The sequence below is a fragment of the Lithobates pipiens genome, unplaced genomic scaffold (genome assembly GCF_037356315.1).
Source record: "Lithobates pipiens isolate NorthernLeopardFrog02 unplaced genomic scaffold, aLitPip1_a1.2 Scaffold_13, whole genome shotgun sequence".
Lineage (NCBI taxonomy): Eukaryota > Metazoa > Chordata > Amphibia > Anura > Ranidae > Lithobates > Lithobates pipiens.
In genome coordinates this window covers 320,225,557-320,252,897 of record NW_027507718.1, presented here as the reverse complement: position 1 = coordinate 320,252,897, position 27,341 = coordinate 320,225,557, and the positions used below count along the sequence as shown (strand labels likewise).

Below are 27,341 nucleotides of genomic sequence, written 5' to 3'. Positions count from 1 at the left end.
GAACAAAATTATCCTGTACAGAAGGGTCATTGAGTGCAAAGAAAAGAGTTAATCCGCCATAAGTCAATGCAACCGATGCATGGTCTGACCATGTGATAGCATTGATGTCTGCAGACGACACATTGACCAGGGTACTCTGATCCACCAGAAAGAGATCAATACGGAAGTATGCTCTTTGCGGTGAGGAAAAGAATGTAAAGTCTTGTTGCCCTGCGTGCAAGCACCTCCAAGCATCAAATAGGTCCTGTTTATGGAGTGAGGGTAGGAGAGAAGGCCCCGTTCGTCTGACTCCTGATGTGGAGTCTGCAACAGGATCAGGGGTGGCGTTGAAGTCTCCACATATTATTAGTCTGCCTTTTTGGTGTTTCCTAGTGATCTTCATCAATTTGTGGAAAAAGCGGGTCTGATGCTTATTAGGTGAGTAGGTATTAACAGTTTGCTATACCTACTTCTCTTGAGGACTAGCAGTACATTGAGAGGGAGGCCATGGAGGACTTGGTATATCTCCCAGTTGATCAAGTCATCACAATCATTTACATCACCTACACCAACCCTGGTTAATACATCTCCTCTGGACCACCGTTACTAGTCCATCTCCTCAGCTAATTTAACATGATTCATCCATTCTGTTTACAAGCTTTTTTAGCATAAACTGCAAGGTTTTGCTTAGAATCTTGTCAGAGACACGGATATCATTGTGGGGTGTTTCAACTAGTGGAATTCACAATACTGTCATCCATCTATTAGCCATAACTTTTGGTTTTGATACAAGGACACACACATATATATATATATATATATATATATATATATATATATATATATATATACTTTACGCTTGAGAGGCAACATGAGCCAGGGGGTGAAACCATAATACACCTATTTTAACACCTTGATTGATTTGTTGTGCTCATATCTACCTGCCATCTAGAGGTGGACTAAGTGTTTTATTAATATGCTTGTTCTATGTTTGAGGATTTTACAATGTTGTCTTTCCAATTGACTTTTTGATACCAATAAATACATTTGCAATTTGCACATGTGCGTAGTGAGTGGAGTTGCACAGTATTTAATGCTTGGTTTTTTTTGAGCACAATCAGGTCTTTTATTCTTGAGTCACAAATTAGCATTACTAAGGCCTCAGTTAACAATCAATGAACAATATATTTCAGTATAATTCATTGGCAAGGGGTTGAGACTTTATTTCAGTTCAGCTCTTTATGCTTAAACTTTGTTAAGTGCTAAACAAATTCTCAATATGGTACCACTGAACAAATGATAATTAACACTATCCTTTCAGTTAACAATATTTTTTGTGGCTAATTAGAACTACTGTTGCTGGGGGCCAGGTTTCTGTAATTCATCTTTCTAACTAGAATTGCCAACGGTACAATTTATTTGCTAAAATATAGCAGTTAGGTAATTAATTATTTTCTTGTCACTGTCAGGCATTTCAGTGATGCCAAATCACTAATTAAAATGTTCCTTGACATTGGTGTCAGTGCTAATAGGATAAACAACTTGTACTTGCACAATTGTTAAACTATGTTATATTAAAAATAGAAGATGCTTTTTAATGTTAAACATGCTGCCGTAATGGGATTTCAGTGAGAATTTTTGCTAGTATGTCAATTGTATAACACTTTATATTATGCATGTATGCTAATTAATGTAATGAAGCAAATGTGATGTAAGTTCTAATCCCCCCCCCCCCACACTCATCAAAAACTGGAAAAAAATGCATGACATACCATTTAAAAGAAAAGTGTGGCCAAAGCTTCTTTGGCTATACTTCTCATGTGGCTCACAGGAGTATACATACTTTTGTTCTTCCAAGACCCAGAGTCTTGGGAGAACATTCTGAGTTAGAACTGCTCTGGAAAGATTCAGACAATATTTTTGGGATCCACCTGCCTGACAGCTGGCTCCACCTCTCGGCTGAAGTGGCTACTGCATTTCACTCTGAGCAGACTTAGAAGTGTGTGATCAACAGTCATGTGATCATTCAGTTCTTGGCACCAATGTGGGACAGTTGCCACATCACAATGCTGCTGTAGCATAGAGATGAGTGTGGATATTTTTTTTTTTTTTTACAGAAAGCAGTTTAATTTTTTTTTAAGCAGGGATATTCCTCTTCATTACAAAAATACTTACAAATTCAAAGTCAATAGAAAATAAAAAAATAAGAATAAATATGGAAATAACTGTCCTTTTCAAGCACAATCAGTTGAGTTATTGTATTGTATATGATGAACTTCAGCTGCTCTGGAACCCAGTTTCGCTAGTGTCCATGTCGTGTTCCTGATTAAGTTTCTTGAATTCAACAACCTGGAAGAAAATGTGTTCCAGAATATTTTTGGCATCTTGTTTCTCCTTTGGTAGGTTTGCAGTTACACCCAAAATATCGCCACACTTCCGCACATAGAACTCAAGGTCGTCATCTGTGCATCTGTTAGTAATTTGTGCTAGACGGGATTTTTCAGAAGAGAAATTCTCATCTAAGTCGAATAAATCCAGAGCTGGTGGAGGCAGCTCCCGAAAAGCTGGGGGAAACACTGCAGGCTGCAGTGTAGGGAGTGGAGTCTCAAGCTCTGGCTGAATAAGCTGTAGTGTCTCATGTTTCACATTGAGCTGTTCATAGGCTTTAATGACTTTGGGCAGAGATGAGGTGTCCAGCTGGTAGATGCCCATGTCAAACAGTGTAGTGAAATCCCAAGGATTTTCATCCCTTCTTGCAGACAGACTCGCAGGCGCTGGGATAACTTGTTGCTGTCTGGCAGCATGGTATAATCTGAAATCTCAGGGGCTTCAGCATCAATCTGGTTTAGCTGGGTGTCATTAGTAGTGAGCCACTGCATAAGAACATCCAGAATCTTTCCATTTTCTTCTTTGTCCAGATACTGATCATTGAACATATGACAGGATCCCACCACAGCCAGTTTACCTCCATGTTCCTTTGACTGGTAGAAAGCCATGATGGGCCTGTTTAGTGGGAAGCAGATTGATCCTGTGGACAGAACAGCCACTGCTGGCTTCATGACATTAAGTGTGGCACCAAATGGATACACAAATGTCAGGGCCTGTGTATTGTTGCCTCCGCTTTCATCATCCATCACTGTAAACATACTCTTCCCAGCCGCTCTGCTTATTTCACGATTTAACACTCCATTGGAGATGAGTGCCTCCTTAGGGTGGAAATACTTGTAGTAAACATTTCTTACAACTGAATCTGTATTTACCATGACACCATACTCCTCCAATAGAAAGTTTACATTGGTGTCATATTTGGACTCTCCTCCCTCACCCAGCATCACTAGAATACGACCTCCTTTCTCCATGTATTGTTTCAGTGCTTCAAACTCAGCGGCTGTGAACTTCTCCCTGGGCCCTGCAGTAATCCAGAGCTTCACCCCCACCATCTTCTCTGCAGTAATGTCATCTTTCAAACTTTGTATTTTCCAGGTGCTTCTCAGTCTTTTTCTGGAAAGATTTGAAGCCTCTGGCCTCATTCTTTGACACATTGAATAAAATGGTGTTTCCGTTTTCATTATCAGATGGAACCTGTCTGCTGACCCCCATCTTTCTCCCGGCGCTGTCCCGTTGCATTATGGGCGCTGGTAACCAGGAGTCGCTCCTGAGTGTGGATATTTTTTTATTTCATCACCTCATTCCTCTCCTTTAAGCTGCTTGGTCTCTTGGAGGCACCTGCTGATGAACCCTGGAATTACACCACTCCAGTTCAGTGCCACAGGCAAATACCCTGACTATTCTACATGTTCCTGATACTGCTCTCCTGCACTTCAGTTTTTGTGAAAATGAGGCTTCTGGTAATGTAAGCATTTTGGAATTAAAATTTAGTGGTATGTGAAAATGAAAATATGTAAAGGGTCAGTTTAAATGTTTTTTTAGTCTCTTTGGAAATCGGTTGGGGAGGTCTCTTTGCCTAAGTACCTGGTTCTGCACACCCACTATGGCAATTACATGAGGTTTAACTAAATAATTCTAATTTATGGAAAATGCAACCAAAGGTGCAAGTAAATGCAAAGATGGATGAGAAAACCCAAAACTCAGAGATGAGAAGGAATCCTGGCCACTTTTAGAATATCCAAATTAGTGAGTGAGTGAGTCCACTAGGTTCATTTCCTTCTAACATAAATACCACTTTTGTTTGGAAAATTTAATATCTTGCAGTTAGAAAAGCAGAGATCTTTCACTCTTCTGATTACACTAAACTGATGGTATTTTAAAAACATTTAAAAAAAATCACAGTGTGTCACATCATCATTTCTCTTTGCATTGCATTATTAAATAAATCATATAATGAATTGAAAATAATTTCTAGTAGCAGTGTTGTACAGTTGCAATGATTTTATTGTTTTCATGATGTCAACAATATTAAAAAATATATACTTTTAGAAATATTTCCCACAACACTTAAATAATTTAGCAATTATATGTTTTTCTATGCACTCAGTTACAATTGGTAGAAAAGTAAATGTTTTTACATGATATGTAAATAAGTTTGTACTATTAGAAAATGCACGTATTAACAGTTTGGTGCTATTTACATATTAAATGCATTTAATGAGCTTGGTCACACATATCCTAGGTACATTACCATATTTATTGTTATCATATATTTTAGACTGTTAATATAGGTCTGTTTAATTGTGTTTATTATGCATTATGCTAGATATGTAATTATGTTGATGCACTGTGCACCATATGCTTGTGTTAGTTTTACCTTCCCAGGGCAATCTGTGCAGAAGCCATAATGCTTTTTAGGTTTGTCCTTAGCAAGGTGAATAACTAAAGCCATACATACTGCAGAGTTAGTGATACCATTGTTTTAAATGTGCCTATATGGTTTAACGATTTAAGATACAGATACATTTAACTTTTTTTTTATGTGTGTAACAGATTACCACATAGGTTACAAAATGACTGTGCAATCTACTACATATAACTAAAATCAAAATATCTTATTCTTACGGCAGGAATCTCCAAATTATGACCCGATACAGTATAGCATTCGGCCCACAACTGGGTCGGCAGGCTCTGATGGGGAACCTGAAGTACAGTAAGGGGGGACTCTAATGGGGATTCTGATGTAAGGTGGGCTCTAATAAGGGCCCTTATGTAAGGGGTGCCCTGACAAGGACTCTAATGTACAAGGTGACTTTGCTCTGTTTTACTAAAGTTTGTTTTTCTTTTTTTCTGAATCCTATCAGGCTGATTCCAAAAAAGATCCAAATATCACTCATCCGTTTATTTATCATTCATTGATTTATGTTTCAGTAGTTTTTATTGAGGTTTGTAGAAATACAAGAAACAGAAGAAGAAAGTAAAAAAACAATAACAGCACTAGAATCAGTATGCATACCACTTGTAGCTGGTACATTTACGGACTGACAAAGTTTAGGACTGGATACGTTGTAAAGACACAACAGTAGAGAAAATAAACATCAAACGTTAGGGACTGTCCTCCCTCCAGACACCCCAATCGGGAACTCACTGTGTCCTGGACAGAGGAGCAGCCCCCTGGTCATCACAGATTTATGTGGGTAATATTGAAAATTTTCTCTGAGGTTGTAGTTTGATGCATCAAATCTTACAAAAATGACTTAAGGAACAGATACAACACTCCAACCACAGAGGGTGGAGCAAAACGTTACACCAGACAACAGATATCTTAATTGCACCGGGGTCTGGGCGAGCAATAAAATACAGTGAGCTATGGTCGTGGTAGTGGATGACAGGAAAGAGTATGTGTGTAGCTGGGCCGAGAAAAAAAAGAAAAAAAAGGGGGGGGGGGTTTGGAAGACGGGAGAGTGAGAGATGTAGGGGTGGGGAGGAGAGCCTATGCTTAACTTTAACTATCAGATAAGTAAGGGTTGGGAATTATTGAACCACTCTATCCACGTTTCCCACAGTTTTGCAGTTTTGGGCAGGTGTCCTCCTGCCGTGGTGTACATGCGTTCATACATTCCGTGTAGGTGTGTCACTCTTATAACTTCAGCACAGGAAATCAAGTTTGAGGATTTCCAATTTTGGGTTAGTGTTAATCGTGCCGCAAATGTGCGTAACTATGCATCTAAGTCTGTGTGGGAAGTGCTCGATTCCAATGTTGAGTAGAGCTAGATCAGGGTTTGGCAGGGTAACGATGTGTGTGATCTCTGATATGAGGTTAAATATCTCTTTCCAGAAAAGAGCCAGTTTGGGACAGGACCAAAGGATATGGTAAAGGGTCCCTGGGAGGCTCCAGACGATCTGGAACAGCTATAGCTTTCATTCCACTGCATGGATTTGCCATAGGATCACAGTATTTATATTGGCTGTGTGGTTTATGAACTGTTTGCACTTTTTACATTGTTTATAAACACTGCTGCTAATTGGAGGTCGCACTGCACTGATCATCTGTGTGTTTTATAGACTTTTTTGCACCTTTATTTATGTCATATTATATTTCATTTGCACTTTTCTATATTTTTTCATATTTTTTTCATATTGTAGTGTATGAGTAAGTGGGGTAGCGCTGCATATTTCTTTTAACATATTCCTGGGAGGCCACATTGTCTCCAGCAGGTAGGGTCTGCGGCTCTATAGTATGTGTGGAGTTGGGTTGGGGTAACGTACCACCTAAAATTTATCTTGTATGTGAGCTCCCAGAGGTTAGCCGATTTGGTCGCTGAGTTGGTAGCTTTTATTACATGTAGCCATTGGTGTGGTGAGTATGAGGTGTCCGTAGCTTGTTCCCATTTCACCATGGGGGGTAGTTTGTCAAAGGATGTCTTGTCTTTAAGTGTGGCATAAAACAGAGAGATACCTTTGGTTAATATGTTGCTACCTGTGATGTATTGCCAAGCCGCCAGCGGTACATGTATGTGGAGATGAGGGTTCTGTAGTAGGCAGTGGGTTATTTGAAAGTATTTGAAGTAGTTGCGGGAGGGAAGTTAACATTTTCGCTGCAAGGAGGTAAAGGGTTTCAGGAAACCGTCCTCATAAAGGTCTGCTATGTGTTTAATCCCATTGTCTTTCCAAGAACGTATATGCATGTCAGGAATCAGTAGATCAATTATGTCAATTGGGAGGGGAGGCTTACAGGCATTGGTGTTCGTGTGCGTGTGTTTGAGCAAATAGGCGAACGCCATCACTGATGCTCTTATGGGTGGGGAAAGATGGATATCTTTCATTCGTATCTTAGGTGCAGAGAGGAGCCATGTTCGTAGGTTCTTACCGGGTATTTGGCGGGCATCTATGGAGCTCCAATGGTTGGTAGGGTTGGAGTTAAACCATGCTCTGATTTGCGCTAATATGGCCGCGTTGTAGTAGTCCCTATCATTAACATAGCCCATACCACCCACCCCTTTGTGCTTTATGAGGGTATTGTGTGCTATTCTATCTTTCCTGCCATGCCACACAAATTTCCTGAGTACCGTTTGAATTTACGTAAAGAAAGATGTGGGTATAGGGATAGGTACTGCCCTAAACAAATACAGCAGTTGGGGAAGTTTGAGCATTTTAAACGCTGCTAGTCTACCTGAGCTTGTTAGCATTAGTTTGGACATTTTGTCTAGTTCTGATGGGAGATTATTTAGGAAGGGGGTGAAATTGGCCTTGAACAGATCTTGAGGATGGGAGGTGAGAGTGATACCTAAGTTGGTCTGAGAATCTGCGGCCCACTCATATTGGTAATGACCTTTCAGGGACAGACATTGCTGTTCTGGCAAAGTTAAGGGAAGTATATAAGATTTGGAAACATTCACTTTGTAATAGGAAACAAGACTTAATTCATCAAGTATGTGTTGTACCGAAGCCAGGGAGGATGAGGGGTTGGTCAAAGAAAAGATGACATCATCAGCAAAGAGGCTGATCTCGTGGTCTGTATTGCCAATGTTGATACCAAAAATGTTGGTATGGGATCTAATTTTAGCAGCCAGGGGTTCGATCATTAAATCAAAGATCAAGGGTGAGAGGGGACAACCTTGGCGTGTGCCATTTGTGATATTAAATTAAGTCGATAGCATGGACGAGTAGTAAACCTGGGCCGAAGGATTAGAGTAGAGGGCTAGAATTGCTGAAAGAATATGATCTTGAAATCCAAATTTCTCCAATGCCAATTTTAAATACTGCCAGTGAACCCTATCAAATGCCTTCTCCGCATCCAATGAGAGAAGCAGAGAAGGCATTCGATGGGTCACAGCATGATGGACAAGATTAATCATCCACCAGGTAGCATCTGAGGTTTGGCGTCCTTTGACAGAACCCAATTGGTCAGGATGGATCAACATTGGCAATACGTCATTCAATCTTCTTGCTATTACCTTAGCGTATAGCTTCACATCGTGGTTTAGTAGTGAGATGGGGTGCAAGTTTTGAGTCAAGTTAGGTTCCTTACCTGGCTTTGATATTGTTACAATTAAGGCTTTTAACATCTCTTGGGGGAAAGAGGCCAAGGAAGCAGCAGAATTGAACAGAGGTGTCATGTGCTCAGTGAGGATTGGGCTGAATTGTTTATAGTACTCTCCCACAAAACCATCTGGGCCAGGCGCCTTGCCATTGGGCATTGCTTGGATCGTGGACTGAATTTCTGTTTGTGTGAACGGGGCATTGAGTTCCTCCAGTTGCTCTGAGGTCAGGTGGGGAAGGTGTACCGAGTCTAAGAAGGCTTGTATCTGCAAATGAGTGGGCTGGGTTTGGTTTGTAATGTTTTTTAGATTATACACTCTGTCATAGTACGCGCTAAAGGCATTAGCAATGTCTTGTGGATTAATCAGTTTGGAATTTGTGTCAGGATGGTTGATATAAGGGATGGGAGATTTAGTGACATGGCCCTTAATTTGGTGGGAGAGTAATTTGCCCGATTTGTTACCTGCAGCGTAAAAAATTTCATTCTGTGTCTCTTTTGGAGTTTGTCGTGATTCTCTAGTAGAAAAGCCCTAAGTTCTAGTCTGAGCGATATTAATTCAGATCTAAGTGCTTGGGTGGGTTGCACCTTATTAAGTAAATCAACATTTTGGATGCGCATCAAGAGGGTGTCCATTCGCTGCCTCCTCCACCTATTATCCCTAGCCCCGAGCTGAATGAAAAGCCCCCACATAAATGCCTTATGTGAGGCCCACAGGATATGTGGATCTGCGACAGAGTCCTTGTTTCGGATGAAATATGCCACTAACTCATCTTTCAGTGTTTGGGCATAAGGTTTGGATTGTAATATCCTGGTATTCAGTCTCCAGAGATACGCTGAGGTGTGCTTGGCCTTGTCTTCCAGGTTTATACTCACAGGGGAGTGTTCTGACCATGTGGTTAGATATATGGTTGAAGAGGATATATTTTGAAGAGTCCAGGGGTCCGTCAGAAATAGGTCGATTCGAGAGTAGGAGTTATGTCCTGGGGAAAAGTATGTGAAATCTTTCTCGTCTGCGTGCTGACACCTCCAGACATCCACGAGATGCAGATCGCTCAATAGAGGGTTCAGTGCTAGTCTACTTCTCTTGGCCTGGAAGGTTGAATCTAGGTCAGGATCAGGGGTGCTGTTAAATTCTCCACACCATATTGTAGCTCCTTGCTTTTGTGCTTCTACTTTTTTATGCAGCTTACGTAAAAAAACGGGTTTGGTGAGTATTAGGTGCATATACGGTAACAAATATATATGGAGCACCATTGATGCTACAAGACAGGATTATATAGCGACCATCAGGGTCTGCAGTGCACTGAACAAGTTGGAATACCAGGGTGTTTTTAAAGGCTATAAGCACCCCTTTCTTTTTTTGTCTGCATTAGCAGTAAAGATGTTGCTGAAGTCTCTGTTAGTGCATACAGGGGCATTACTTGCCTGAAAGTCCTTTCCTGCACGCAGATAACGTCACATTTGGTGTGTTTGTCTAGAGTCCACAGAGATCGTCTCTTCGTCGGGTGGTTAAACCCTTTGGCGTTGATTGTGACAATCGTGATTGGCATGTTGAGTGCAGGAGTGTCAAAGAATAAAAAGCTTATGACCTTGCAAGACGCTGGTCCAGAGGGGACCGAGTCTTTGGCGTACTTTGGGGGAGGCCTCCGATGTTAGGATGATTATGCCTTGCAGGTCGACAGCAAGAGGTATAGGAGTCGTGCTGGAGGCAAGGTTGGATATGGAACAGGCGTGTCCGAACAAGCAGGTTGTGGCTCCCGGGGTCCTGTACAGGAGGGAGAGACAAGTGGGGAGGGAAGAGAGAAGCGAGGAGAAGGAAAAAAAAAACACAATCGTAGCTTGCTGATCCAGAAAGCGGAAAGGTTTGTAAATGCCCGTAGCTCGCATAACTTTGTGGCGTAGAACAGTATCTTCAAAAGTGTTTCTTTCGAGGATCTTCCTCGGCACCACAGCGCCTAGAAACACTGAACAGGGGTAACGAGTCTTAAGACCTGCCGTGAGCAGGTGGCACCACCAGACGGTAAGTGTAATGCATGGGCCCAATCCTTGCAGTTAAAAGGAGATATTTTTCTGGCTCCTGGGGGGTAGAGGTTGGGCAGAGATAGAGCCCATAGTGCTTTGGTCCATGGGTTCTGCATCAGGGGGAGCAGAGATAATGTCCCTGCTGCATCAGGGGGAGCAGGGATAATGTCCCACCTCTGTAACAGCTGCAATCCTTGCTGTAGAGACGTCACTATGTGTTTCCTTCCTTTGCGGTAAATGGATAATTTAGCAGGTGCTATCCATTGGTACTGGAGCTGGTGATTGCGCAGGGCTTTAGTTATTGTGTTGAGCGGCCTCCGTCTGCTTAGGGTATGCTGTGATAGGTCAGCGTAAATTTGGAGGCGAGAGTACGGGTCTGGTAGATTTTCCATCCACCTCACCTTGTGCATGAATTGCTCCTTAATGTAATAAAAGTGCACTCTGAGAATTACATCTCTAGGCACTGCGTCTGGTAAAAACGGGGTCGATGACAAGTTTGATATTTTTCACGTCAGGAAGCACTGCCTTAATAAGACCTTTCACAAAGGCTGGTAGCTCAGCATTTTGGACGGATTCCAGGACCCCTCGGATTTTAAAGTTATTACGTCTGGCCCTGTCCTCTAAATCCGCCATTTTGTCCTTTATCCAAGTGATGTCCTGGGTTTGTGCTTCCTGAGTATCAATAATGCCATTCACTGTGCCTGTGATATCACCCACATTGACTTCCATTTGTGTGAGCCTGTCATCAATTGCTCCTATTTTACTGCCAAAACTGTGCATGAGAGAGCGCATGTCTGACTTCAGCGAGCTCCTGAGTGACATAAGCATTTCCTTTAGAGTAGTGTCTATAACAGTTTGCCCAATGGTAAGGAATGCTGCTATGGTGTCAGGCTGCTGGCTCTGCTGAGGGAAAGCCTGAGGCACCCCGCTGGCATGATCCCTGTACTGGGCCGTCCCTGTACTGTCCAGCCGCATTTTGGCCTTAACCGGGCTCTGGGCTGTAGATGTCCCCGGGGGAGAGAGGGAAGGGCCCCCCCCTGGTTACCAGAGTGTCTGCCGATAGGCGGGAGTCTCTCCCTCCGTCAGTGCATGCCGCGGCCTCTGCCTGTGTCCTCTGTATGTCCGCGCTGGCGCCATTTTGGTTCCGCTGCGGAGACGGCTGATACATGAAGGCCGTTCGTTTTTGGGGAAGCCAGCTGTCTTTCTGCTTGAGTGGCATCGCCTTGAGGGGGAGCGGATGTTCCCCCAGGGTGCCAGGAGCTCGGAAAACAGTTTGAGTTCACTGGATGTCGCTGTGAATGCCGCCTGTGTGAAGAACTCTCTCCTCAAGCAGCCATCCTGGCCACACGCCGGCCACGCCTCCATCATTCATTGATTTAAAATGATTGGAAGGCTACATTTTTTTCTTTTATTAAAATGATAATATATCATACTTACCTGTTCTGTGCACAGAGAAGCATTGACCCTCCTCTTCTGCGGTTTCCCTTTGGCACTCCTGGATCCTCCCTGCTGCTGAGTGCCCCCATGGGAAACTGCTTCTTATGGAGCCACACATGCATGCTCTATCCCGAGATAGGCTGTTTGGGACTATTTAGACACACAGCCTAGCTTGGCTTCACTCTCTGATGACAGGTTTTGACTGACAGAGGAGAGGGCAGAAGAGCTACTGCAGAAGTGGACAGTGATGGATTCAAATCAGGCTCAGGTGAGTAATTAGGGGGGCAGGGGGCGGGGGGAGCTACTATCGAAAGGTTTGTACCTTAATGCAGAGAATGCATTAAGGTAAAAAACATTTTACCTTTACAACCACTTTAAATATTTTTTTTATCCCTCAAACCTTTGTAAAGCATTTGATTTACCCTTGTACTGAAAAGTTTGGAGATTCCTGCTCAATAGAAAATAAAATTGCTTGAAAGAAAAGATTGTAATGTATGTTAAGTAGATTTAAATATATATGTGAAGGTTCTCTTATATCCAGGTCACAGTAGAGCTGATAGTAGCTAATCCCATTCACCTGGATTGTTCTGTAATATTGAAGGTGTTTAGCAGATTATTCAGTTCTAATAAGCATGTCAGGACCTGGATCACATGTTGGTGGCACTGTGTTTCCCAGAGTGGAAGGTTATAGTTCCGGTGTCAAATAGTAATCAGTCTGCATCTGATGCTGGCTGCTGGAAGGTCATTTAGTTCCTCCTCTACTACCCTCTATTACTACACTTTGCTCCAATGTTTTGCTGCCAGATACTACTAACCATTTATCCTGCTCTTGATCATGATTTGTGCCTCATATTTTTACCCTGAACCCTGCTACCTTGTTTCTACCCCCCCCCCCCCCCATTTTGGTTCCCCCTTCCTATATGTTCTCTGCACTTTCAGTTCTACCCTACTTTTCTGTGTTCCCCATTTCTATTTATTGTATATAGTTAGTTGGCTATTTAGGTTTTCTGTTACTCTGTTAATATGTTTAATTAGGTATTTTATCACTGGGTTTTTGGTTCACTCTTTATGTGTGCAGTTTGCTGGTGTTTGGGTGGATTTTGGTTTCACTGTAAATAAATCTTACTGTACTTTAAAAACATATAGTTTGTTTCCTGTTTCCTAAGGGTAGCCACACAGATTTGGTAATCCCTGCTGCTAATTCCTGACAGAGCATCAGGAACACATCCTAGCATTTTTAGCCACATGAGTAACACTATCACTGTCAATTGCTGTGGAATGTATCAAGGGAAATGTTGATTGTTCGAGAACAGGATGGAGGGTGTGAAAGGTATGGAACTATGTAAATTGAAGAGAGGGTTCCAGAATTTTAACATCACCTATTATATTCTTGGACAATTAGCATCTGCCTTGACACATTTTGTGGTGATTGGATTAAGATGACTGTGCTACACATGTGGATATGCTATAAATGATGGGGTATGTCCTGTCACCCATTAGAACTGATGAAATGGCTTGGATAAGTTGTGAAACATCTATAACATTACAGAACAAGTACAGCTCAAAGTGACAAATTGTTACTAATTAAGTAGATCTAAACCTGATTGCCATTGGTTTGCTAAATGGAAAATGGCACATAACATGGCACACACCAGTTTTAAAGAAGATGCATACCCTATTTTACTACAACATAAAATACTGTTTCTTGATCATACATCACGGGACACAGGAGCTTCATTACATAGTGGGTTATATAGGCACCTTTGGTGATTGGACACTGGCTAACCCCAATTAAGGAGAATTCCTCCCCTATATAACCCCTCCCATATGGGAGGCACCTCAGTTTTTTCGCCAGTGTCTATGGTGGTTGGTCACGTAAAACTTTAGCTCTGTGCAGGTCCCTGCGGGGGCCTAAGGGCTACAACAAACTGGATCCATACCTCGGGCCGATATTTGACTCCCAAGATGGTATGGTACCCGGGCCTCGTCAGCCGAAGAAACGAAGTTTGGCCTGTAAGTCCTTTCCTATTGGAAGACTGGGCTCTGGGAAAACCAGACTTGGTGTACTGTTTATACAGAGCGCACGAACGTTTCTGGCAGAGTCTTCTACATGGTCCAGGTAGGAGGCTCTTCCGAGAAATAGCCCCAGATAAACCTGAAGGTTTGCTAACACTGCCCGCCATGATGGGTGAAGGCTGGAATTTGTCTGTTTCAGCAATTCCTGCAGCGAGGACAGGTAAGGGAAGTTAATCCTATATATATAATTATATGATAGATTTCTTCATTTTGAGTAGTTGTATGTCTTACCTGGTTTCCACCACTAGAGGGAGTAAGAGCAGCCTGATGCATATTTACATGCCTTTCAGTACACACGCTCAGTGAAGCCTGGTTCTCCAGCTGTCTCACGTCTCCACTGCAGTCCCTGCCACATCAAGGTAAAACAGGGGTCCCACGTAGTCTGGGGGTCCCACGCAGCTCCGGTGGAGTTCTCCTTTCCCCCCTGGATCCCGCGGTCATCGTGCATGCGTGCCGGGCGCGTTCACGGCCTAATGGAGGATGGGGGAGTGTGGTTGTGAGCCGCGCAGTCAGTGTGCATGGCGCTGTACTGTGCAGGCACCAGGCGGCAGATTTAAAAAGCCCAGAGCGTCAGGGGACTATAAGTGAGAGACACAGGAGCTGTGGGCAGTAAGCATCCCAAGGGATTGGATCCAGGCAAACCTTAGACACCTACTCAGCATCAGGTTGTGCAGTTTAAGCATATATATTTATTGTGAGACTTTAAGCACAACAGTGATTGCACTTGTACTAGTACCTCTGCTTTGTAGCTTAGGACTATGTCTCCTCGTAAGAGGGTCTCAGGGGGAGGTAGCAAAGGCACTGGTAAATCACCGCCTAGGTCCAGGGGTTCTAAAAGTGCCTGTAAGTTACCATCCCCCCCTGCAAGACTGTAGCCAGCCTCTCAAGACGAGTCAGTGCCCCTGTCAGGTTTTGCAGCCTCTCCTAATGTCCCAGACCGGTTTATGTCACTGAGGACTCCCTTAGGGCTACATTGGAGGGTTTTGAAGGGAGAATAATGAATTTTATTTCTGCTTCCCTGAAAGACAGCAGGAAAAGGGGTAGATCCCCTCCCTCTGCTGAAATTCCTATCTCAGATGATTCTTCTGAAAATGAGGAGAGATCCCTGTCTTGGGACAGGGATCAGGAGCAGTCAGATGATTCAGAGGAAGAGGAGAGAGTCCCCTCCTCCCAGGCACTCAGAAAACAGGTGCAGTATTATACTGAATTGGTGCGTACCACATTCAGAATGCCTGCTGCTAAAGTCGCTACATCCTCTGTTTCTTCCCTGGGAGTCAGGAAAGCCCCACAGACTGCCTATTCCTTTCCAATTCATCCCTTAATGGATGAATTGTTGTCCCGATAAACTGTTTGCTCCTCCTAAAAGGTTTTCTATGCATTATCCTCTGGAGGAAAGTTTCACCAAGAAGTGGGGGGTCCCATCTGTTGATGCGGCTGTTTCTTGCGTGAATAAAAACCTGACTTGTCCTTTGGATAATGCACAGGTATTTAAAGATCCAACTGATAAGAAGCTGGAAACCTTATTAAAAGCCTCCTTTTCCATGGCTAGCGCTGTAGTGCAACCTACAGTCACAGCTGTGGGGTTGTGCCAGTTCTTCAAGGAACAGGTTAAGCAGATGCTTGGGCTCCTTCCCAGCGAGGAAGTAGAGAAATATGCAGAGATGCCTCATATTCTGTGTTTCATGATTGATTCGAATTTGGATTCTGTCCAACAAGCATCACTTTTGTCCCTCATGTTGGTACACATGCGAAGGGCCCTATGGCTAAAGAATTGGGCAGCTGAGCTGTCATGCAAAAAGCATTTGATTGGGTTCCCGTTTAAAGGGGAACGTTTGTTTGGAGAAGAATTAGATAAATTCGATCAAAAAATTTCAGGGGGTAAATCTACTCTCCTTCCAGTCAAAAGGAGCAAGCGTCCTTCATTCAGGCATGCTCTCTCTCCCGGAGCATCAAGCTCTAAGCAGTGGCGACGGCCTTCTCAACCCTCCTCTACAGGAAAGGCTCAGGGCCCAGGGGCAGAAAAAGACTTGGGGGCGAAAGCCTGCCAAGCAGAGCCCAAAAGCTTCCTTGTGAAGGGGCGCCCCCGCTCGGCCGAGTGGGGGGAAGGCTCCTGCAGTTTGCAGGAGCCTGGCGGGAAGAGATCTGGGACAAGTGGGTGATCTCTTCGGTATCTCTGGGCTACAGGCTAGAGTTTCAGAAGATTCCACCTTCTCGCTTTCTAAGGTCAATGATCCCCAGGGATCCAGTAAAGCAAAAACCGCTATTTCTGACCTTAGATCACTTACTATCCCAGGGGGATGATAGTAGAAGTGGACCCAAAAGAACAGGGTTCAGGGTTTTACTCAAATCTCTTCACCGTTCCAAAGCCAAATGGAAGTGTCAGACCTATCCTAGATCTGAAGGATCTGAACCGGTTTTTACGCATCCGGTCCTTCCGAATGCAGTCAATCTGCACTGTGATCTCCTCCATGCAAGGGGGAGAGTTTATGGCATCAATAGATATCAAGGATGCATATCTCCATGTGCCAATTTTTCCCGCACACCAAACATGTCTAAGGTTCGTGGTAGAGCGGCGCCATTTTCAATTTGTGGCCTTGCCGTTCGGGCTTGCTACGTCCCCTCGAGTCTTCACAAAGATTCTGGACCCTCTCTTGGCAAACCTAAGAGCTCAGGGTATAGCCGTCATGGCTTATCTAGACGATTTGCTTCTCATAGAGAAAACAGTAGCGTTCCTGAACCACAGCGTCACCAGAACGCTAGAACACCTGGAATGCCTAGGTTGGATCATAAACCTAGAAAAGTCGTCCCTACAGCCTGCCACCAGGTTGGAATACCTGGGTATGATCATCGACACCGCTCAGGGCAAGGTGTTTCTTCCAAGACCAAAGGCCTTGGCCATTGGGGATCTGGTGCGCCTAATTCTGGGCAGAAGAGCTTCCCCCATTCGGTTGTGCATGAGACTGTTAGGGAAAATGGTCGCCTCCTTCGAGGCTGTCCCATTCGCCCAGTTCCACTCAAGGCCTCTGCAAAGATGCATCCTTGCGGCTTGGAACAGGAAGCCCCAATCCTTGGATCTTCCTATGCGTCTATCCCCAGGGACACGCAGGAGTCTCATCTGGTGGTTACAAACCAAGAATTTGCTGAAGGGCAAAACTTTTCTTCCTCTTCCATGGAAGATTATCACGACAGACGCCAGCCTGACAGGCTGGGGAGCAGTGTTGGAGGAGATGTGCTCGCAGGGGAAATGGTCTGCGATCGAGAAGCTATTGCCCATAAATGTCCTGGAGATCCGGGCAATTTATATGTCCCTCGTAAAATGGTCTTAAAGACTACGAGGTCTCCCTGTTTGGGTTCAGTCCAACAATGTCACAGCAGTGGCCTATATCAATCACCAGGGCGGTACCAGGAGTCTGGTGGCCCAAAAAGAGGTGAATCGCATACTTGTCTGGGCAGAAAAGCATGTTCCGTGTCTTTCTGCAGTCTTCATTCCAGGAGTGGAAAATTGGCAGGCGGATTTTCTGAGCCACCAACAGTTGTGCCCAGGAGAATGGGCTCTGCACCCCGACGTGTTTCGGAACATATGTCACAGGTGGGGTACTCCAGACGTAGATCTGTTTGCATCCAGGTTCAACAAGAAACTGGACAATTTTGTGTCAAGGACAAGAGATACACTTGCTCAGGGGTCAGATGCTCTGACAGTTCCCTGGGATCAGTACAATCTGATCTATGCCTTCCCCCCGAGCCCGCTTCTGTCGCGGTTCCTGTGAAGAGTCAAGAGGGAGACAAAATCGGTCCTTTTGGTGGCCCCGGCTTGGCCCAGGTGACCGTGGTACGCAAAGATCATGAAGTTGGCAGTAGGCAGGCCATGGATCCTCCCTCTCCGGCCAGATCTGCTCTCACAGGGTCCAATTTACCACCCTGCTTTACGCAGTCTGAATTTGACGGTTTGGCTGCTGAGACCCACATTCTGAGAGACCGTGGCCTTTCGGGGCCAGTCCTTTCTACTCTGGTCAATGCCAGAAAGCCGGCCTCCAGGCTTATTTATTACAAAATCTGGAGGGCATATGTTTCCTGGTGTGAACTCAGGAAATGGCATCCTAGAAAGTATGTCATTAGCAGGATCTTGGCCTTTCTCCAGTCAGGCCTAAAAATGAATTTAGCCATAAGCACTATCAAGGTGCAGATTTTGGCCCTGTCAGTATTTTTTCAGAAGCCACTTGCATCGCATTCCCTGGTGCGGGCTTTCATTCAGGGGCCATGCAGATAAGACCGCCAGTCAAACCTCCAGTATGCCCATGGGATCTGAATTTGGTTCTCCCGACTTTGCAGGGGCAACCATTTTAACCTTTGCATCTGGCTTCATTAGTTCTCCTGACTAAAAAATTGGTCTTCTTGGTAGCTATATCTACGGCTAGAAGAGTATCAAAGCTAGCAGCTCTTTCCAGCAAGGACCCGTATCTGATTATTCATAAGGACCGGGTGGTCATGCGCCCCAACAGGTCCTTTCTACCTAAGGTGGTTTCGGGATTCCATTTGAATCAAGACGTAATCCTACCATCCTTTTTTCCGGACCCACGGTCCGCAGAAGAAGAATCTTTGCACACTTTGGATGTGGTTAGAGCAATCAGTATATATCTTCAGGCAACTGCTCAGATAAGGAAAGCTGATTGCTTGTTTATCTTGACGGAAGGCCCTAGGAAGGGCCAGGCGGCATCAAAATCCACTCTCTCAAGGTGGATTAGACAGGTTATTTCTCAGGCCTATAGTGTAAAGGGGAAGATTCCTCCTTTTCAAGTGAAAGCACACTCTACTAGGGCTGTAAGTGCTTCTTGGGCAGTGCATCACCAGGCCTCCCTGGCTCAGATCTGTAAGGTTGCAACTTGGTCATCAGTCCACACATTCACCAGATTCTATCAGGTGGATGTCAGAGGGCAAGAAGATATCACCTTCGGGCGCAGTGAACTGCAGGCTGCAGTTCAGGTCCTCCGGTCCCTGGCGGTCTATAATTATGATCTGTGTCTCCCTCCCCTCAATCTGAGCATTGCTTTGGGACATCCCTCTATGTAATAAGGCTCCTGTGTCCTGTGATGTATGATCAAGAAAATTGAATTTTTATATACAGCTTACCTGTAAAATCCTTTTCTTGAGAGTACATCACGGGACACAGGGCTCCCACCCCTCTTGGGTTTTACGTGGTTTCTTATTGCTTAGCTACAAAACTGAGGTGCCTCCCATATGGGAGGGGTTATATAGGGGAGGAATTCTCCTTAATTGGGGTTAACCAGTGTCCAATCACCAGAGGTGCCTATATAAACCACTATGTAATGAAGCTCCTGTGTCCCGTGATGTACTCTCAAGAAAGGGATTTTACAGGTAAGCTGTATATAAAAATCAAATTTTTCACTTTCTTTGTTCCATCTTAGCACTGCTTATCTCCATGTTGTTGCTTAGAGCAGAAGCCTAATTGGAACCTTCAGGCACCAGATGCAAGCAAGAAAGCACAAAGGCCCCTTCCCACTAATCCCAGGGCCCTTTACTCCCATCGTAGGATCCTTTATAACAGTCCTGCAGCAGGCCACCTTCCTGACATCTTAGGATCCTTTGCAACCCTGATAGTTCTGCCACTGGTGTCAATAGTTTTATTTATTTTATTTTTTTTTATTATTATTTGTTACCATTTTTTCAATTTTTTTAAATTTTTTACATATTTTAAGGACCCCCTTTTGGGGTCTAAACAGACCACTGATGTCTCTCTTTTTAGATAGAGAAAGGGGCTGAGGACAGATTCATCAGTCCCTTTCTCTGCAGCCTTATCTGCACAGAACGAATGAACAGGAAAAGCTCTGTACAGAGCTTCCTGTTCATTCATAAGCCGAGGCATAGTAAACACAGTTTATTATGCCCAAGCTATGAATGAATAGGAAAGAAAACGAGTCAGGGATCAGTACCGATCCCTGACTCTATTCATTAAGACAAGTAAGGGGCTGGTAAATAAACACATTTACCAGCTCCTTCCCTGTTCTCCATCCTGACAAATCCCAGCAGTGATGGACACAGGGGACTAGGGCAGCAGGACAAGGATAGGAAGATGGCAGGAGAGGCATGTGGAGGAGCCGATGCCCTCCATTTCCATCCTGCATCCGCTTAATTTCCATGGGAGGGAGAGAAAGAGAAGCAAACATTTAGCAGCTGCATGGAGGAATCGGTTCCTCTATATGCTGCTGTCCCCTCCTGCGGGAGGATAGCGAGAAAGAGGGCCACCCTCCGAACAGCAAGGCCATCACTTTGCACTACTAATGCAAAGGACTGGGTGAGAGGGTTCCTAACCCATACCATACCAACACATGCTACAAGCTCATTTGTTGTTGTTGCCAGTTACTCAGGTTCAGGATTCTTACAACACAGACTGTCACATAGAGACACAGACTCTGTAGCCTATCATTGCTGTGGCCTATCTACACTAGGAACTCTCTGTTTTTCCCTGATTAGGAAGGAACTGTAAATGCATATTATCTTTGCCCTATTTCGTCCAAAGAAGACACAATTTCTCCATCCAAGTTCTACATTTAAAAGGGAATATTACTGCTAAATCCTAATTTTACCTTTACCCAGTTTGAATAAACCTTAGAACTTCCTGACATATTTACAGTAAATTCCCAAATGTTGTATTCATTACAGGGGAACTCTGCTTGCTGTGTTACCATCTCTGGAGAAATTAATTTCTTAGAAAAAGGTAATAACACCTCCATTGTGCACCAATGTAAACAGCTCAAACAAGCCAGCAGAAGAGTTCCTCTAACATTGTATGATAGGTTCTATATTGAACCTTTTGCTAACCAAAACCCTCAGAGAGTTAAACTCTAGCTCTGGTTACTGGAAGCCCACAAGCCAGCTAGCCTAATATTCCTTGCTCTTTGCCTTCTACTCATTTGGGGAAAATTCTCTCAGAAGGACAGCCACGTCTAAACTCCTGCAGGACAATTGGATCTATTTAATGTGGCATTGTTCTATGTTTTGTTGCTTGCTTTGTTATATGTGTTTCTCTTTGGTGTATATGAAATGCTGATATTATACCTATACTACTGCCCATCTGATTTTCCATATAAACTAAGTATTTACTTCATCAAAAGTATTGTCCTTTGTATGATAATCAAAGTTTACGGTGGTATTAGCAGGGGTTGTGCCTCGCTCATGGCCCCGAACTGAACAAGTATCCTGTTATACTCAGCAGCTCCTGAGGGGGTAGCGCTACATAAATATAGGAGGATACTGATATCAATAAAACTGGATGGATGACATGCACAAACAGCAAACTTGCCCTAAGGTATCACGTTGTACTTATTCTGGGTAAGCAAATCAGAAAGTATTGAAGTCAGCAAAGGTAGCATGACAACTGTGCAACCAGCTTTTTCAGAAGACACTTTTTTACTCATGATACTACTTTTAAATGTAAGTGCAATACTTTGTGTAAATAAATCTGATATTTTAGACTTTATTACACTATGGCCAGTCTTTTCTCTTTCTGGGCATCCATTGAATGTACATGGACATTCTAGCGGGATAGAGAGAGCGATCACTACCATCTGATATCGTGGTCATTGCGATCATCTGCAAGCTTAAAGGGCCAGGCTGGGTTATAGCCACCTGCCTTTAAAGCTTGCCGTCTGGTAAGTAGAATCTACAGATACGTTGGTCGGGCACTCTGTCTGTGTGTGCACATTGTGGTGATTTTTAATCTTCAAGTGACTCTAAGTCCCACAGGGTTTATCAACTGATTTCTTTGCCAGTTTGCTGGTTTCTGTGGAATCAATACATAGAGACTTTGTAGCGCAGCTTTCCCATTTTTACTTGATTTATCTATGTTATCTTACTGTATGCTGCTGCTTTTTTGTCCATTTGTTTTTATTATTTTTCCAGCGCGGTATCACTCTCCTTCCCTTCTATAGTTATTAAACACCGATAAATTATATTAATAGAAAAAATTGTATCAAGCATAAGCATTTATGCAAATCAGTAAAATTTGCTGTCACCATGTGTGCACAAAACAAACCCATACCAAGAGGGGACTGCTGTAGATACCAAGATAAGTTATACTTTAAATAGTTATAAGTCATGCTTTCTAAAATGTATCCAAAAATATCAGCAAGTTATTGGAGTGCAAAACCAATCTATACGATAGGTGTCAAAGTTCTCATAGTAACATATTCACCCAAAAGAAGGGGTAAGATGTATCTTTTTCTACTGTAACCCCAAGTTCATGGTATATATAGACATCTTCTAAAAGAATCCAAATACATCTATAAACAAAATCACATTATATCAAAACGTCTATGCTTTAGAGCAGAGTTTCTAAACTCCAGTCCTCAAGGCGACCCAACAGGTTACGGTATGTTTTCAGGATTTCCCTCAGATGAAATGGCTGTGGTAATTATTAAGGCAGTGAAACTGATCAAATCACCTGTACAAAATAATGAAAAAAAAGAAAAAAAATTACCTGTTGGGGCGCCTTGGGGACTGGAGTTGCGAAACACTGCTTAAGAGGTATACAAGATTTTGCAATCTTTTACACTCACCAGTTAAGTATTTCAGGATTAAACATTTCTTCCTGTCCCCCAGACACCAAACTTCTCCACAACAAGTGCTAATTGTCCTTACACCCCCCATTATGCCCCCAAGCATGACATCATGACTTCCATTGAACGGCTTAGGTACAACAGTGATGTCACAATTCACAGCCAGCTTGAGTATGTTGATGGCATTATGCTGCACCTACTAACAGTTATGCCTGGGTTGGATGCTCCTAGTCCTGTATCTCCACTCATTAACAGGGACCCTTCTACTTACTGGTCAGTCATCTAAAGCCTTCTGGGGGAGTGCGGAAAAGGGAAATGAAGCATCCTACTTTGGTACAGGTAACACTACAAGAAACCAGTCTGGGTCACTCCTCCATAGGAAGGATTAAAAAAAGATCCGGGAGTGCTTGAACAGCCCCTACTAAAAACCAGGTTATGATCATAGTCCATGCAAACATGGTTACATTACAATGACACAATTATCATAACTTCATCTTTTTACTGTAACATGAAAATGTACTTCTTTTTATTTTGTAAGTGATTGACTAGAAAAAAGAAACAGTTATATTTTTTACATCTTTGCATGCCCTCTGTAACTTTACTATGTATGCTTAAAAAAAAAAAAAATAACAACAAAGAAACCCCAAATACCATGTTTTTTTCAGTAATAGAGCTAAACAAGGCTGTCTAGAGATATAGTAGTGCTGTGTGATGGTGCCCTGATTAGAATTTGAATTTGCATCAGAGTGTTGCAGGTTTTTTGTTACACATTTTGTTATAGGTGATAACACCCCAAGATGTGATAAAACATAAAGATGATAAATTACTTTACTGGTTTCCTTTATTATGTTATCTACAGACAAGCTGCTCAGCTAACATCATGCATTTAATGACATCTATACTATACGCATTTAGAAACTAGATGTCTTAACAGTCTTGAAAAAATACATTCCGTTTGTTAAATAACAGAAAATATAGGTCCATTAGCACTGGTGCAACAATAAGATATATTTGTAAAATTATTATTTATTTTACATTCTTCATGGTGTCAGAACATCTGAAAAATCACAGCCTACGTGGTAAAGCATAACTGCTTAAGCAGAAAATACGGTATGCAGGCGTAAAACACACAGTAGGCTGGTCTCAGGTTGGGGAAAAAATAAATAAATCTATAATAATAATAATACAAGAGAGGAGGGGGTAGAGGGGGAGAGGGGACAAGTGAGGGGAAGAAAGGAGAGAGGGGATGATTTAAGAGGTTTAATCTGTATGATACATAAGAGATTTGTAATTGTTAGTGAGTTGTAATGTAATGTAATAAATTAATGTCATTGATTCTGTCAAACCATTGCGGCATGCATTCCTTGATCATCCAATCAGGGGCGAAGACTGCTGTGCAAAATTCAAGCACATTGTTTCCTTGGAAGCCCAGGTTTGGATTCTGGGGAAGAAACTGTCAGCACTAAGAAGACCCTCCATACTAAAGGAGAGAACATACACAGCAGGTGCCGGAAGGGGCCAGCACAGAGGCAGGTGGAGACAAAAAGATGCAGGCACTAGGAAAGAGTATATGGGTGACAGTCAGGAAGGGTAGAGAGAAAGTGCAGGGAGGCCGATCCAGGGCTGGAGCATCCCAATAAGTATGCTCCATTGAGTGACATTGGTGAAAACAGGCAGGGACCAGCCGGGGAAGTATTCTTCCAATGAGAGTGGGGGGAAGTGAAGGGAAAGGAAAGACAGATTCTGGTGGTAGGGGACTCAATTCTTATGCCCCGTACACACGAGCGGACTGAACTCCGAAGGAGTTTCCAACAGGGTTCCGCCGGAGTTCTGCCGGAGTTCCGAGTTCAGCGGAAACGGACTTGCCTACACACGATCATAACAAAGTCCGCCAGTCTGGTACGCCCGTCTGGTACGCGGTGACGTACACCAGGTCTGACGAGACTATAAAACGCAAGTTCAATACCAAGTGCGCCACCCTTTGGGCTCCTTCTGCTAATTTAGTGTTTACCTCGTGTTAGCAGAAGTTTGGTGAGAGACGATTCGCGCTTTTCAGACTCGTATTTTTCAGATCGTTTAACTGCTTTTCAGTTTGTGCTTGTGAGGTTTGTATCTGTTTTTTAGTGGGTGTAGTCAGTTCGTCTCTGTATTTTGCAGTGTGATCTGCTGCGCTCGTTGCTGACTTTCAGCTCGCTCTTCATAGGCCTTGCTGTTCTTCAGTGCCTTCTGTTAAGTTCGTTCTGACAAGCCGACCGTTTTGAAGCCATGTTGCGTGTACGTACTTGTTGTCGAGTCCGTGCTTTGCTTGGGCTTGGTGTTGTAGCTCATTCTTCAACCCAAGACCAGTCCATGAACAGGGTGGGGAGGAGTTCATGGACGAAGAATTGGTTACTCCAGTGTGACCAGTTCTCTCACATGCCTTTGCTTCGTGAGATACGGGAGAATAATCCTGATGATTTCAGGAATTATCTCTGGATGACGGACCCCATTTTTCACCGTCTGCTGGCTTTGCTGACCCCTTATATCAGCAGGCAGGATACCTGCATGCGGCAAGCCATCACTCCGGGGGAGAGGCTCATCACCACGTTGCGCTACTTGGCGACAGGGAGAAGCCTTCAGGACCTCAAGTTCTCCACAGGCATCTCCCCCCAGGCTCTGGGGATCATTATTCCAGAGACCTGTTCTGCCATCATACAGGTCCTGCAGGAGGACTATATTAAGGTAAGATTTATCATTTAACATCACATTTTATTGTCTTTAATGTTTGCTAATGTATTGTATTTATTTCCTCAATCTCTAATTACCATGATTGCAATATGCTGGGAATGTCCCCTTTGTCCTCATGCATGCTGTAGTCTTTTAATGCTCCTTTTTTGTCTTTTATGCATATTTGCCTTCATTAAACCTCACCAACATGCTATGGTGGGCCCATATCCACCTAGTCTAGTCACTTCTTAAAATGTCTTTTGTCAGCTCCATTGTATTGCTTTATCTTAAAAAAAACCTTTAATATTATTCCAAATGGTCTGTGTGTCCTTAACTGAATCCCCCCCCTTAACAGTATTCCAAATGGTCTGTGTGTCCTTAACTGAATCCCCCCCCCCCTTAATAGTATTCCAAATGGTCTGCGTGTCCTTAACTGAACCCCCCCCCCCCTTAATAGTATTCCAAATGGTCTGTGTGTCCTTAACTGAACCCCCCCCCCCCCTTTAATAGTATTCCAAATGGTCTGTGTGTCCTTAACTGAACCCCCCCCCCCTTAATAGTATTCCAAATGGTCTGTGTGTTCTTAACTGAACCCCCCCCCCCTTAATATTATTCCAAATAGTCTGTGTGTCCTTAAATTAATGTTGAATTATATATTGTATTATTAAACCACTTCAGCCCTGGAATGATTTACCCCCTTCCTGACCATCAGCACTTTTGGCGATTTGGCAGTGTGTTGCTTGAATTGACAATTGTGCGGCCTTGTAACATGGCTCCTCTAGTAAATTATCATCATTTTATTAGCACAAATAGAGGTTTTATTTGGTGGTATTTGATCACCTCTTTTTTTTTTGTTTTGGCGATTAACCACCAACAAAACCAAACCCCATTTTTATAAATATGCATTATTTTTCAGTTTTCGCTATAAGAAATATACCCCCAAAAATATATTAACCAGAATATTTTTTACATCATTTTATGCAAATTTGGTGATAAAATGAATCGCAATAAGCGTATATTGATTGGTTTGTGCAAAAGTTATAGCATATACAAAATATGGTCTAGTTTGATGGCATTTTTAATATTCTAATTTTTGGAACTAGTAATGGTGGTGATCACCGAATTTTATCGTGACTGCCACATTATGGCGGACACATTGGACAATTTCCATACATTTTTGGGACCATTGGCATTAATACAGCGATCAATGCTAGAAAATTGTATTGATTACTGTAAAAATGTCACATGCAGTGAAGGTGTTAACCACAAGGGGGCGGAGGAATGGTTAAGTGTGTTCTGGGGGAGTGTTTATAACTGTCTGGGGGATGGGCTAGCAGTGACATGACCCTGATCACTGCTCCCGATGACAGGGAGCAGACGATCGGTGTCCTGTCACTAGGCAGAAGCGGGAGATGCTGTTTACATCGGTATCTCCCCGTTCTTCAGTTCCGTGACAACAATTGTGTGTATCCCAGCGGCAATCGAGTCCGCGTGTTCTAAAGCATGGTCACGGAGCTTGCGGTAGGCGTGCGGGCATTTCAAAATAATGTATGGGGAAGTTAATTTGCCGAGCCGAGACATTCTGCCAACATATATTTGCCGACAGCAATTGCCAAGTGGTTAAATAAGCTTTTATTAAAAAGGTTAGACTGATGTTGTTAAAGAATGTTTTTGTTGTAATGTACAATGTTTAATGTGCAAAAGTACTTATTTTGGTTTTTTTCTGCTTTCCCCAGTTTCCATCAACGCCACAGGAATGGCAGACTGCGGCATCCCATTTTTCCACCCGTTGGGACTTTCCCAACTGCAGTGGGGCGATAGATGGGAAGCAGGTCCACATCGTGCCACCACCCCATTTGGGGTCATACTATTACAACTATAAGGGGTTTCATAGTATTGTGTTAGTGGTGGTGGTGTCGGCACAATATGAATTTATGTATGGGGACGTGGGGAAGAATGACCGGATGTCGGATGGAGGAGTATTCACCCAGACGGAGTTCTACCAGCATCTACAGACAGGTGGCCTGGGATTGCCACCTGATACAGATAATGTGGAAGGACTCCCCTTCGTCTTCATAGCTGATGAAGCTTTCAGTCTGGGGGAGCACGTGATGAGG

General features: G+C 43.4%; 1 protein-coding gene across 1 annotated transcript; it reads right to left on the bottom strand.

Annotated features, from left to right (window-relative positions):
• Positions 1-2,099: 2,099 nt before the first annotated feature.
• LOC143975003 (intraflagellar transport protein 52 homolog) lies at positions 2,100-3,602 on the bottom strand. The gene is given in 3 exon segments (XM_077476914.1): positions 2,100-2,729; positions 2,732-3,473; positions 3,475-3,602. Coding segments are annotated over 3 exon segments (1,320 nt in total). The 5' UTR covers positions 3,580-3,602; the 3' UTR covers positions 2,100-2,256.
• Between the last annotated feature and the right edge of the window lie 23,739 nt (positions 3,603-27,341).